This window comes from Sphaeramia orbicularis, chromosome 7, assembly GCF_902148855.1.
Source record: "Sphaeramia orbicularis chromosome 7, fSphaOr1.1, whole genome shotgun sequence".
Classification (NCBI taxonomy): Eukaryota; Metazoa; Chordata; class Actinopteri; order Kurtiformes; family Apogonidae; genus Sphaeramia; species Sphaeramia orbicularis.
In genome coordinates, this window is record NC_043963.1 from 51,381,880 (window position 1) to 51,396,603 (window position 14,724).

A 14,724-nucleotide genomic window follows, 5' to 3' on the forward strand; every position below is an offset into this window, starting at 1 on the left:
TCCGTGCTCATCATTGAGTCACAGCTCGATTGATGTTGGCTCGGTGGTGGTGTACGCTCCTTGGCAGGGCTGCCCCTGGCCAAATTGGGCCCCTAAGCAGAATTTTATTTTGAGGCCCCCCCTCCCATTAAAAAAAATTACCATCACCGAAAAGACTAAAAATTTAGAAGATAGAGGAACGACAGACTGACCAGAGAGACAGAAAGACAAAGGAGCATAAACACCAGGACTACAGGGCTAGGACAACAGTTACAAGACAGACAAAAAGATGAGAGGGGGAAAGAAGTGGAAAAAAATGAACAAGGGCAATCCTGGTCCTCAAGGGCTGCCAACTTGCATGTTTTAGATGTTTACCTCAATCAGCACATCTGAAGGTCATTATCAAGCTTGATCATAGGCTTATCATTTGAATCAGGTGTGTTGGAAGAGGGATACATCTAAACCATGCAGGATAGCGGCCCTCAAGAACCAGATCTGGACACTCCTGAACTAGGGACTGAAGCACAGAACAGAGGAAGACAGGTGAGAGACATGGAAATGAAAAGGCCATGAACAAACACATTATAAGACAGACAGGAAAACTTAAAGACTGACAAGCTGACTAGAAATAAGTTCAACTGACTGACGCTCTGCCACAGCTGGGCCCGCAGTCTCGCCACCTGATGACAGCCAGGCAACGGTGTCTTCACTGGGTCCTGGGCCGCAGTCTCTTCTCCTGGGGCCCTGTCGTGGTCTCTTCTCCTGGCTTGGTCCCTGAAGAATACACCACGGACTGGGCTGGGAGAACAGACTGCAGCCCGGAACTGCGTGGATGTAGGACTAGTCGCTTGTCATGGTAGCTCCTTGTTGTAGATGCTTATGCTGGATCTGGCAACCCCTTGTCTGGGGGGAGGCAAAGGGGATACCATGCTCTACAGTATTTTGAATGTGATTGCAATACCTGTCTTAGCCACAATCCTATGTACGACTCCTTTAAATATTATAATTATAATTATTATAATATTATTATAATATTGAGTTTGATATCACATAGTGTTGAGTCAATAACCACACTTGTTTTTTTTCTTGTGACACTTCTGTTTTACTCCTCACCAACACATGTTAATTCCATAGCAACATCTGCGTAACGTAATGTAACTAAGGATATAGCGTCTCCCCCCCCCCAAATGCACACATGTGCAGTAGCTAAAACATAACTTAACACATAGGAGGAAAGTAACCCATAATATTCACTTTTCAGATTCTAGAATTTCAGAATTTTCACTTTTGTCTTAAAAACATCTTAAACAAGTCATCAAGTATCAAAAGAAAAAAACATTGAATTAGTTGGCCACTCAGTTAATAGTAGCAGGTCTAATTCTTACCTCTGATTTCTTTTTACTGTTTTTTTCAGTTGCTTTTGTACATTTCTCAGATCAGAATGGAAATTCTCAAAAGTACTTGCTCAATCTTCACATTGTGTCGTGTGCGCACATAAAAAAACTGTTTCTCATTTCTTTGAACAAGTTGCAAATTCTTTGGTACATCCATGCAAATGATTATGTACAATTCTCTGCTGTTTCCTACATTATCTATTGCTCACGTCATGTTTATCAAAATGTATTATAATGGGTCTATTGAATAGTCTCACCCCCCACAACATTTAGGCATTAGTTCATCATTTAAGTCTTTACATGCAAAAGGGTTGAACAAGTTGTCATAATATGCCAAGCATATATCTATACATTTTCATTAGACTTTTTTTTTTCCAAATCTGTCGTGAATTGGTAAATTGTTCCCAGGTGAATCTTAACTTTCTCTAATGAAGGGAAATGTGTGAAGCATTAGATTAACCAATGATCAAGCAGTTTTCTAAAATATTCTTTCCACACTGCATCACAAGAGAAGATATTCATTGTGATGTGGATGAGAATTTGTGGCCCAACAGACAGGAACATTAGGAGGTGTAGGAAGACTGAACTGTAATTCTTACAGCACTGCATGTACAGTTTTCCCCAAGGAGAATGTCCTATGTTCATATTTCTACTTTTATTTTGTTTTGTTTTGTTTCTTTCTTTGTGTTATGCGGTGCTGTCTTTTCCTTTCTGTATTGCAATAACATGGTATGTCAACAAATTACAGTACAAACAGTGAGTGTAAATGTGAATCTTGTCTAGTCTCTTGCAATCAATCTCCCACATACACTAAGGTGTAACTTACAATTTACAAAAATTGTCATCTAAACTTTAGCCATAGTTTACATCAGAACATCCCTCCAGAGTACACTGTTATATTGACAACATGACTAAGCAATTTGACCGTCTTATCTGTACACAGTGACACAAGGACTTGTCATTCTGATAGCACTGACACGTTCATTGACACAGATATTTACTTTTGAGAGACGAACTAAGGATTTTGAGCAAGAGACTGGCTTTTGCAGGTAATCCATGGTGTTTGCTATTTATATGAATTTTGAGAAATGCACTTACTGTTTTGTAAATGTCAAGGATTATTTGAGAAATGTGTCAAAGTGATGAGAAAAACTGTAAATAAATAGTGTGTATGAAGGAGTATGAAATAAGCTAAATCTACTTTATTGATTAAGTAAACTACAGTTCCTAATGTGTATTTTAAGCCCAGAATCCCAGAAACATTTTTAAAATGAACTTTGACGGTCTCTTACTTTCTCATAAGTCTGTCTGAGGTAGCAAATTATGCTTAGCTCACTAATAGCTACTTTTATCCTGCCAGTTAATGTCATTTCTGACGTGACTGTTGGAAAAGAAATTACATGAATCTTGAATTGTGAGTTACAGTACACAACCACCAAAAATGGTCACTTTTTTAAAATCCCCGAAGTTGCTGTAATTGCTTGGAAATCCTGGCAACAGGAAGTCGCTTTTCCTGACATGTATTACAAATCAAATTTCTGGTGTGAATTACGTAGTGACCAAAGATTAGCAACAGTAACTGAGGGAGCAGAACATGGTGTCAGGTCAGCTGGCACAGAGTTTACCATGTTCACTAGTCCCATTAATGTTAGTATTAGTGAAGGTGACATGATTGGCACAAAATTTAGTCACATTGTGGTCAGGCAAATATACTCATAAAGACAAAGTAATTGGCTAAAGGCAACTGTTACTTGACATGTGGCTAAACAGAAAGTCAGATAATATGATTGCATAATATCATTCTAGTGGTTGCTGAAAATGATGGATAAACATGAACATCTAAAAGCCATGTTGTGTCTAGGTTCTGCTGTGAAGAGGAGCACAGAATCGGTGCGGCCGGTGTGGAGGAAATAAAGTCCAACCCCTTCTTTGAGGGGGTCGACTATGACCATATCAGGTGAGGACCTTTCCAAACAGACAGCTGATTTCCAGTCAAAGGTGGCTTATATTTTACACTGTTAACACAACAACATTCTAAAGCAGAGACATTTTATTGACACAGTAGCTTCATCCTCAAGGCAGTAGCTCACACTGTGGATGTTCTTGCCAGTTTCAGCGGTGCACCTGTCTGTGTTTGAGCATGGCGGAGTTCTGCCCCAATGCCTAATATATGGGGAGATATTTGTTTCTTTATTCATCAATCAAATAGAATAGATTTGCAACCAAAAAAGAGATTTGAGAGCAAAAAATAGTAAGTGGCAATCAAAAAAGAAAGATAATTTTGTGTCTAAATCAGTTCTCTTTGCTTGTGACTTAAAACCTTTTGCTTGAAAATCAGTGGTCTTTGCTTGCGAGTTCAAAAGTTTTGCTTGCAAATTAAAAATCACTTAATGGGTGGGGCCTACACCAGTGGATGAGAGAAGACTTTCTATTAGTGGGTTTGACCTGGCTCCAGTGCTGGCTACAGCTTCCACATTAAACCCACTTCTTCCTTGTGTTATGCTACTGGGAGCTAAGTTGATAGTATATTGCTCTTTGAAACTGAAATGTGTCCGATAGGTAATGCAGTACACTAAATAGCATCGGCTACAGCCTGCCATACATTCACAGCTTGAGCAGAGTCATGGCCTGAGCAGAGTATATCAGAATGAGTGAGTGAGTTACAGGGAGGCGTTTACAACATAGGGCTGTGATTTAAACATTAGTGTTGACCGGTACCCGTGGTACCAAAATGTCATGGTTACTACTACTGTGATGTTTGTTGTGTTAATCGTTTGTCCAGGACAACAGATGGAAATTAGCTTCTCTGCTAAGTCTTGTGCATGCATCTTGTTCTTTGTAACTAATGCCAATACACACTGTCCTGTAACTAAATAAGTAAATACTACTATACCAGAAAACACACTCAGAGCAACTGAATAATGCTTTTTTTGTTGCTGACATTATAAAACACACATGCTGCTACAGCTGTGCAGCAATCTTGCTCAGCTGATTGGTGCTGAGATCTTCAATCCAACTCTTTCAATACAAAATACAGCCAAACACCAAATAAAAGATAGTGAAGGCAGGTATATACTGGTCCAGGGAAAATTAGAGGGTAAAATGACCAGTCTTCTTTTGGTTTATATGCCTCCACATTATGACCTACAATTTCAGAAAAAAATCCTAGAAGTAATTTCTTCAGAGTCACAAGGTGTATTAATATATGTGCAGGTGACTTTAACACAGTGTTGAATAAAAAAAGATAGATATAATAATAAACGGACAGTCACGCCACAGAGTAAATTGTTAAGGAACTGCCTGGATGACTTAGGTTTATTTGATGTTTGGTGGGATATGCATCCAGTGGAAACAGATTTTACTTACTTCTCTCCCCCTCATGCAGTGTATTCAAGGATAGTTTTTTTTCTGGTCTTTAGGAATGACAGACATAGAATAAAAAGTTGTGAAATTGTTACTAGGAACATGTCAGATCATTCACCAATCTATTTAACACTTAATTGATCCCCCCAAAAAAACTATTTGTAGACTAAACACAAGCTTACTTAATAATAACAATGTCATAAAAGAGGTAAAAGAAGAAAAAAAAAAACTTTTTAGACTTAAATGATAATGGACAAATTGATCCTAACATTCTATGGGACACATTGAAGGCTGTTATAAGAGGCAAATTCATATCGCTGAGTACAGGTATTAAAAAAATCAACGGAAAAACAACTTTATGAACATAATCAAAGATTTAGAGATTATACACATTAAAACTCATAGTAACCAGACTCTTGAACAAATTAAAAAGATATGGAGTAAAAGTTTAGATGTATATAAAGAAGAAGAGAAAAAAGTATAATTCCTAAAAACAATCATACTATGAAACGGGACCAAGGCAACAAAATTACTTGCAAGGAAAATTAGCAAAAAAAAAAACTAATAATGCAATCAGTGTGCTCAATAATTGACCTAAAGACAGGAATATTAGAAAATAATTGAGAAGAAACTGATACGGCATTCCGAACATATTATAAAATGTTATACACGCAACCGAGACAAAATAACACAGAAGATATAAAACTGTTTCGTGATTCATAAGATTTACCATCAATAAGGGAAAATAATAATATCCATGGTCCATCCATTCATCTATTTTCTACCGCTTATCTGGGGCTGGGTCGTAGAGGCAACAGTCTAAGCAGGGATGCCCAGACTTCCCTCTCCCCAGACACCTCCTCTAGCTCTTCCGGGGGGACCTCGTGGCGTTCCCAGGCCAGCCGAGCAAAATAGTCTCTCCAGTGTTCCTAGGTCTTCCCCGAGGTCTCCTCCCAGTGGGACATGCCCAGAACACCTCCCCAGGGAGGTGTCCAGGAGGCATCCGAAACAGATGCCCGAGCCACCTCAGCTGGCCCCTCTCCATGTGGAGGAGCAGCGGCTCTACTCCAAACTCCTCCCTGGTGACTGAGCTCCTCACCCTGTCTCTAAGGGTGCTCCCAGCCACCCTACAGAGGAAACTCATTTCGACTGCTTGTATCCGGGATCTTGTCCTTTCGGTCATGACCCAAAGCCATAGATGAGAGTAGGAACATAGATTGACCGGTAAATCGAGAGCTTCACCTTTCAGCTCAGGTCCTCCTTCTCCACAACTGACTGATACAGCAAATGCATCACTGCAGACGCTGCACCGATCCATCTGTCAATCTCACGCTCCATCCTCCCCTCACTCGTGAACAAGACCCTGAGATACTTGAACTCCTCCACTTGATATTCCATGTTGGGACATGGAATATCCATGGTATTGTAATTAATTCAAAAGAACATAAAAGAGCATTATATGCAGATGACGTCCTTTTGTATCTTTCCAGTCCAGAGCAATCCATCCAGGCCCTTCTAGAATTGCTGCATACATTTGATGTCTATTCAGGATATAAATTAAATATAAGTAAAACAAAAGTTATGAGTTTTAATTATTGCCCTTCAGCAGAGCTTAAAGACAAAATTTCTATTGATTGGTCTCAGAAAGCAATTAAATAAGGTGTGTCGCTGACCCACTCTCTTAGTGACCTGTATAAAAAAAACTTTGAAAATGTGAACAAGAGGATTAAAGACGACCTTACACAATGGGTAACATGTATATTTGACTTTAATGCAAGAATTGAGGTCATTAAGATGTCCATTTTGCCTAGGTTATTATACCTGCTTATGTCACTGCCTGTTAGAATCCCTCATTCTCAGTTCCGTGAGTGGGACAAACAAATATCTGGTTTTATTTGGAAGGGACAGAAACCTCGAGTTAACTACAGTACAGTTATGATTAGAAAATAAAAAGGGGGTTTATCCCTCCCAAATCTATGTGATTATTACATTGCAGCTCAACTTAAAACAGTGATACAGTGGTGTGATGGTGCCTATGAGGCTAGATGGAAAGAAATGAAGAACATGTGTGGAAATATTCCAATACAAGAATTGTTTGGAGATCAGAACTTACAGCCACGTGTCAAAACAAATTAAGGTCTGTTGGTCTCTTTTAGACTAATGACGTGGTTTGAAGTTGTGAAGTTGTGATGGGCCGGCTTTGACTCAAGAGTTTATACCCTAATCAAACTGATTTAAGTTTATAAATTGGTCACATAAAGGGATCACTGTGTACTGCAAGATACTGAATAAAAATAATTTACCAAGTTTTTAAAACTCTGCAAAAAACAAACCGTAGCTTTGGAAAAAAATGATTTTTTAGGTATTTGCATTACAATAATATCGCTCTTCAAACATACTGAAAATGTGTAATTCAGAGGCCAATGTGATAATTCAACTAGTCTCACAAGCTTACACTAAGTAAATAATGTAAGTCTATTATTTGTAAGCTCTTTCAAGGTCTGTTGAAGGCTAAAGGAAACTCAACAGATTAAAAAAAGATGGGAGAAAGAATTGAACACTGTTATATCATGTGAACAATAGGACAATATGTGTGAATCTGCTACTGCAACCTCCTCTTCAGCCTACTGGTGAGAATTTTGTTGGAAAAAATATAGTACGGTTCTTTATAACACCAAAACAACACTTTTGTAGAAACTTAAATGCTTCTACATGCTGGAGGGGTTGCGGGGACACAGAGGCAAACCACACCCCCATTTTTTGGTCCTGTATGAACAGTACAACTTTTTAGAAAGATGTCGGAATAAAAACAGAACAGATTTTGGGTTTTAAATTACAGCAACCTACTTTACCAACCTACTTTTTGTTAGGAGATCTTCCTGATGATTTGGCAATAAATGACAAATACCTTCTAAAAATCTTTGGTGCTGCAGCAAAAAAACAATCACTCAAAAATGGCTTCAACTTGATCCACCGGTACTGGAGGACTGGTTAAATTGTTGATGAAATTCACAAATGGGGAGATTAACATTTATGCTGAGGCTGCAAGCTGAACTTTATATGATAATGTGGGGCAAATGGATTAGTTTCTTTAAAGATAATGTGTGGTTGTCTCATAGTCCTCTGAAGTGCGTGTTGAACTGCTGCACTAAAAATTTGATTGTGTAACTTGTTTGCTGTTTCATAACTGTAGCCTGAATTATCTTTGCTATTGGATTAGGTCTATTGCCGATTGGTGTTATGTTCTGTATAACAAATGTTAAATAACTGTCAAAAAAAACACAGTCAAACGCCAGATTAAGAGAGAGGAACTACAAATCAGAGGTGCTGAAATATGAGTTTCTCTGCTATAATACACATTCTACATCTCAGAAGTGACGTCACCTTTCTAATGGACAGAGCTCCGTGGGAGAGATACAGGCTGACAGCTGTAGCAGCGTGTGTGTTTTATAACCATGTTTTGGCACCGCGGGCACCAGTCTGCACTAATGTTTAAATCACAGCCCTATTTTGTGAATGCCTCCCTGTAACTCACTCACTCATTCCGACGTACTCTGTTCAGGTTGTGACTCTGCTCAAACTGTGAATGTACAGCAGGCTGTAGCTGACACTATTTAGCGTAATTCATTACTTATAGGACACATTTCAATTTCAAAGAGCAATAGACTATAAACTTACCTCCCAGTAGCATAACACAAGGAAGAAGTGGGTTCAACGTGGAAGCTGTAGCCAACACTGGAGCCAGGTCAAACCCACCAATAGAAACTCTTCTCTCATCCATCAGTGTAGACCCCGCAAATTAAGTGCGGTTTATTTTGCAAGCAAAACTTTTGAACTCGCAAAGAGGACTGATTTCAAACAAAAGTTTTCAACTTGGAAGCGAAGAGGACTGATTTACAAGCAAAATGATCTTTTTTTTGATTGCCACTTTATGTCTTTTGCTCTCAAATCTCTTTTTTGGTTGCAAATCTATTCTATTTGATTGAATAAAAAGACAAATGTCTCTCCATAACAATACAGAACTCAGAGAAGAAGAGACAAACGATCTGCCGTCATGTAAATAAGAAAAAAAAACTTGAGGCTATTTAGTTTGATAAAAGGACAAGGAATAGACCAGTTCTAAAAGGAAAGGTATCTTTAAATAACTTCTTTTGTGATCCGGAGTTATGTAGAAAATAAAATTAAATAAAATGAATTGAACCTCTGGGGGGTGGGGGTGCATTATGCACCCCCCTAACATAATGGAAGGGAAAACATTGTGTTGCCTCAGCTCCTCTCTTCTTAGGTCCTCGATTTTTACACTGGGGAGCAGGACCCTGGCAAGTCAAGGCAAGGGCTACAACTTGAGAACTGAGAAAATGGGCTGATGAGTGGTTAGAACTGAGCAACTCCACTGAAACAGAAACACTGGCACTAGGTGTCTCTTTGTCTTAATCTTAAACATTTCTGACTTTTGTGTCTGTCTCTGAACTGTAGAGAGAGACCTGCTGCCATCCCCATAGAGATCAAAAGCATCGATGACACATCACACTTTGATGAATTCCCTGATTCAGACATTCTTCAGCCAACAGGTATGGAGTTGTGATGTTAAGTTAATTAGTTATATTGTCTTAGATGTGCATTTTAATTAAGTTTACATGGTTTTAGAGTCTTTCAGGGTATATATTGGCGAAAGAATTCCTTTTTGTCTTGACCTGTCTTTATTGTAAGATCCCTTAAAAAGTATGGGTTGACCTAATGACTTGCCTTCTCATGCAGTCACCACAGTATCCAACCAGACTGAGGCCGACCTGAAGAACAAGGATTGGGTCTTCATCAACTACACTTACAAACGTTTTGAAGGCCTGACAGCTCGAGGTGCTATCCCGTCCTACATGAAGTCAGGAAAGAGATGAATACCCTCCGTCTGGCTTCAGCAAACTACCATGCCACCGCTAACTTCTGAATGAATAGTTGTTCAAAACTGGTTTGTCTGGTGAACTTCAGCCCTCTACTCTGTAAGCTGAGCAGGAGGCTTTTTTTTCTTTTCACAGTGGAAATAATAAAGGGCCCCCCTCCCTACACCCTTCATCAATCGCTTTCCCGCAGCCTTCACTTGATCTGACGCATTGAGGGTACCTTTCTGCTTCCTGCTATTGCATCACTCAAACTGGATTGTTGTGATTTGGTCCACGGGCCTTTTCCACCAGTGGACTCACAGTGGGAATCTCCAGATACCAGCATCCCTTTACATTTCTTGTCTGTAAAACCAGCATCAGACTGTTGGACCAACCAAGGGCCCTTTTCAGGACTGTCCCTTTTGCAGTTGAGCTGAAACATTTAGCTGTCACATGAAGTGAAATCAGGTGCTCATCAGGGATTCTCTCATTCTGTTGTTGCTCACTAATAAAGCTTCTCTAAAGTACTGCTGCTGCTACTCAAGGCCCGTAACCAAAGACCGTTGGCTGAGTAAATCAGGTCATGTTTCTGTTTGAACTCTGTCAATGCCACTAGTTGAAACTTCAGTTGTGTATGAGAAATATGAGAATGATGGATGGACCAGAACAGTTATTACATTTTTGTACATTTTTAGGCCACATAGTGCACCTTATTTGATATTTGATGCAACTCCAGTGCAGCTCACGTGTAGGTGTGTTTAGATTGGAGATTTTTATTAGACTGGATAAGTACACCAGTGTGGGTTGAATTGTTTGAAATGGTAATCTGAAAACTGCATCTTAATGCCACAAACACAGGCAGGAAAAGTGTCAGAAACCGCATTTAAATTCAGAACACAATTCCATTTCCATTGCAGGCTGTAATGTGTGTGATCATCAGAGCTCATTACTACAGTGCATGTGAACGTATGGGCTAACCTGTAGAACCTTCTTGTGTGCATGTAAATGTTTATGAACAGAGATGGGGAATAACAAGTTCAAATACTTCAATACTGTACTTCAGAAGGCTTATCTGCACTTTGTGTATGTGTTTTTTTTTTCACTTTTACTACCTACATTTTAAACTCGTATATCTGTACTTCTACTCCAAATTCTAATAATTAGTTTTAATGCATTTATATATAATTATCTGGGGTTTTTTTGCATCATTGTGCAACTTGATGCCATCCAGGCTGTCACTGACATTCCTAATACATGTTGAAGTGACAATCACCTTGTGTATTCACTGGTAAATGTTTTACATGTCAAACAACATGTAAACATAAGACTAACCAGACAGTAAACAGAGACTGGATAGAGAAAAAGTACCATAATGGTTGAATCTTTATGATACCTGTTGTGTTGCTGATATTGAAAACTAATTTGCACACTAAAGTAAAGTTGATGTTTAAATTATTTTCAGTTGGTGATATTTTACTAGAATGGTTCGATAGTCTTCACATTATATTAATATGACATGAGGTTCAGTTCACTTCACAAACAGCTGAGGAATGTCCTTTAAAGGCCAACTTTAAACTTTGATACTTGGAGGACATTTCAGAGCCTGGATTTTTTCACTTTTGCATCAGTACTTCTACCTTTACCAGTCTTATTTTATTGGTACTTAAAGTATGTACTTCTACTGGAGGAAACTGTGTAGACATTCGCCACCTCTGTTCATGACTGATTTCTGAACTGTTGGTACAGTAGACATGTCATTTTTTGTACTTTAAGCTTGTATTTTAGAATATGTTTGGCATTTACTATTGAGCTGGAGTTATTGCTGGGTCCTGAATCACCTTGTGTAAAAATGAGTTTGCAGTTTCCTGGTTCTAGAGTGTCACGACCTGGCTCAGAGGAAGGCTAAAAAAAGGATGAGACCACACAAGACTCTTAACATTTAACCCAATTTATTTAAGGAACTAAATTAACATATCAGTTCATCAGTAGTGAATGTATTGTGTGGATGTGTGAACATGTATGAAAGTGCAAGCCAAATAACCAAGATATCCAAAAACTAGTAACCCGTTAAGTTAACCAAACCACAATCCAAACAAGAGAAAGACTGCACTGGCCCCTCTGTATATATATACAATTTTCCTGATAGGGCCACGCCTCCAGATCCCAGGAGCAAATAAAACGGAATGGTGTAGAAGCAAGAGGCTGTCACCCCCCCCCTCAAGAGTATGGTTCCATCTTATGCTGCGTTTCCACTGCGTGAACCGCTCGGCTCGGTATTCCTGGAGAGCGTTTCCATTACAAGATACTACCAACTTACAGTACCTGGTCGTCATAGTGATGCAGCGCGTTACTTGTGTCGTCTGTTCAGAGAGTTGCTGATAAACTCGCTTGTTGCGTGGTTGTCTCGGTCTGAATTTTTTACGTCGGCCACCTACGACTGAATCTCCTCGACTGACCATGGTGTAGTTTTGGGCTGTTGTCATGTAGATTAATGTACCGCTATATTTACTGTCCACTTCCGCATCTGTTTTTTGTAAAACGGTGGGTCACAGAGACAACTGTCTGACAACTGTCTGCAGTGTGTACACGTCACGTTTTAGTATCTGGTCCCCAGTCCTGGAACCTCGGCGGAGGTGATACCAAAAAAGTAGTACCGAGTATCAGATTCCAGGTCCTTTTTCATAATGGAAACGCAAAAAAGGCCGAGTCGAGTCAAGCCAGTACCACGTAGTGGAAACAGGGCATTAGACTCCGAAAAACAACTAAAAAAAGAGAACATTCCAACATTATGATTTAGAATTATACCACTGTAACTGAGTACATTCTAACTATAACTATATGTTCATGATAAGTATTTAGTTAAGCTTAGCTATGTCACTTAACCTTTCCCACAACTTCCGATCCCCTCCCAAAACTTCTTTCCCCATTTGCAGTCTTCTTGGCCCAGCACCCTTGGATCCAGAGGAAGCACATTTAAGAGTACATCAAAACGGTATAATGTAAATAAAGAACAGAGCGGCAAACCTACAACTAACAATGCATCTGCAACTACATTTCCTTCACCTTTGGACAAATATCCAAATCATAAGGTTGTAAAAACAAAGCCCAGAGCATCAATCTGATTTGGATTCTGGAGGGACTGCAAAAAGGTTAATGGGTTATGGTCTGTATAGACCACCAAATCACACAATGTCAATGAGACCAACTTAAGAAATATTTGTACACAATACTGAAACATTTAAAGAGTAGAGACTTAGAAATAATTCCATAGATGAGTGTAAGAAGTATTAAGACATGAAATTGTTAGTGTTGAAAATTGCAGCATTGTGTGCAAATATTTCTTAAGTAGGTCTCATTGACAATGTGTTCTAGTCACATGTAATTGCTTCAAATTAAACCCCAACAACTTAAAATTAACACATTAGTTCATCAGTAGTGAGTGTATTGTGTGGATGTGTGAAAGTGCAAAGCCAAATAACTAAGGTGTCCATTTTCAGCTGTCACAAGAGGCTGTGGCTTTGCTGTTGTTATTGGCTAAAAACTCATTATCTTGGACCGGTATTACTGTAGTATTTATCTATAAGAATACCCAAACATCTGCCCATCAATAAGCTGTCATAGCTGCAGTGTTTCCTACTAAATATGTAACTCACATCTAACATGTTTTGTAGACTATGTGTCTGGGGTGTAACACAATAGAGTTTAGTTGTGAGACTATTAGCTCACCGAGGTGCTGAATTGGTCTTGTCATCAGTCCACATGACCTTTTGTTTCAGATATGTTTTAGTACTCTGTATAGAAATGTTTGAAATATGTAACAAATCTTTTGAACCTCATTAAGCACAAAAAAAGGCAAAATGATTTTTTAAATTGGCCTTTTCCCTAATAATTTTCAAACAGAAAATACATGACTGGACAAACTTAAAAGGTATATGGAATATATATGTGTATATAAACATACTAGGAATACATATTCCTAAAACATCTGTGCATGATATTTAGTGTCATCTAGTGTGGAAGTTGCAAGAATGGCCACCTAAGATGCAAAAGACCTACATAAAACCTAAGGTTGTTTGTCTGTTCAGGAAGATAAAAAAGAGCTGATCATCATGACTTCAGTATTCACTATGTCTAATATTAGGCAAAAAGAATCTCATGAATCACCTTAAGGAGAGTAAAATTTTAGTAATTTTAAGTTTTTCAATATGTTATTTCCATTCATCTGTACAACATTTTCTAATGCAGTCCTTCAAATGTTTATAAAATAGATTTATGGAGCAACATTTGATGCAGCACTTACCTACATGTTGTTAAGAGGACTAACTCAACATTTAACGCTGAATACATTCTAAAGAATCCATAAACGCACACATGCCTTTCCATTGCAGGAACTTCGAGGTAGTTTAGCTGGGGCAGGGCCAATGGTGCATGTCTCCACTGTAGGAACCACCCCCGTGGATCAAACTACAAGAACATTTACAGGGTCCAACCAAGGCCCTCCTACTCGAAACACCCGTAAAACTCCTGGGCGGAACTTAAAGATGTTGGTTAGGTAGACCCAAAGCAGGAAAGGAATCAAGCAGCATTTTTAAAGCCCTGCAGAGGTGGAGTTGTAAATTGTTGGATTCTGGTGAATTGACGGATTTTACAATTGAAAGAATAATGTATGATAAGTGGACCGACGCAGATGTGCAGACACTGTGTGCATTCTACAGCAAAACTCCAATGAGTGCAAGCGATTATGTCAGCTGTGGGTAGAACTCTGCAGTGGAGACATGGCAGCCGAAAGGGCTGAGTGGGAGGATACTCTTGTAAATGACCTTCCTCCCTGCTTGTACCCCTCGATGGAAACGCACATACTAGCCTAGCAAAAATATATACTGGGACATGTTTGGGGAGCGTTTGTATTCGTTTGTTTACTGACATGACCAGTATGACCCCTCTGAAAAGCAGGTCAGATGACAAATGAAGATGGTCCATGATATTGGATCATTAGATCACCCAGCCCTTAGTGGAGGAATTATTTTGGAAATGAAAACTATCTGCATGGCTTCAGTTACATAGTGGGAATAGAGGTGCAGATTAAGCACTACACAAGTAACGTGGGTTAG

The 14,724-nt window shown here is 39.0% G+C and overlaps 1 protein-coding gene across 2 annotated transcripts in view; it reads left to right on the forward strand.

The window, feature by feature from the left end:
* The window catches only part of LOC115421973 (serine/threonine-protein kinase 38), a 75,840-nt gene extending 64,772 nt beyond the window's left edge, over positions 1 to 11,068 (forward strand). For both annotated transcript variants that reach the window (XM_030137993.1, XM_030137994.1), the window contains exons 12-14: positions 3,235 to 3,330; positions 9,213 to 9,307; positions 9,495 to 11,068. In XM_030137993.1, coding sequence (XP_029993853.1) covers positions 3,235 to 3,330; positions 9,213 to 9,307; positions 9,495 to 9,631 — 328 coding nt within the window. In that variant the 3' untranslated portion in view covers positions 9,632 to 11,068. The remainder of the gene's footprint in view (positions 1 to 3,234; positions 3,331 to 9,212; positions 9,308 to 9,494) is intronic.
* The last annotated feature ends 3,656 nt before the right edge of the window (positions 11,069 to 14,724 follow it).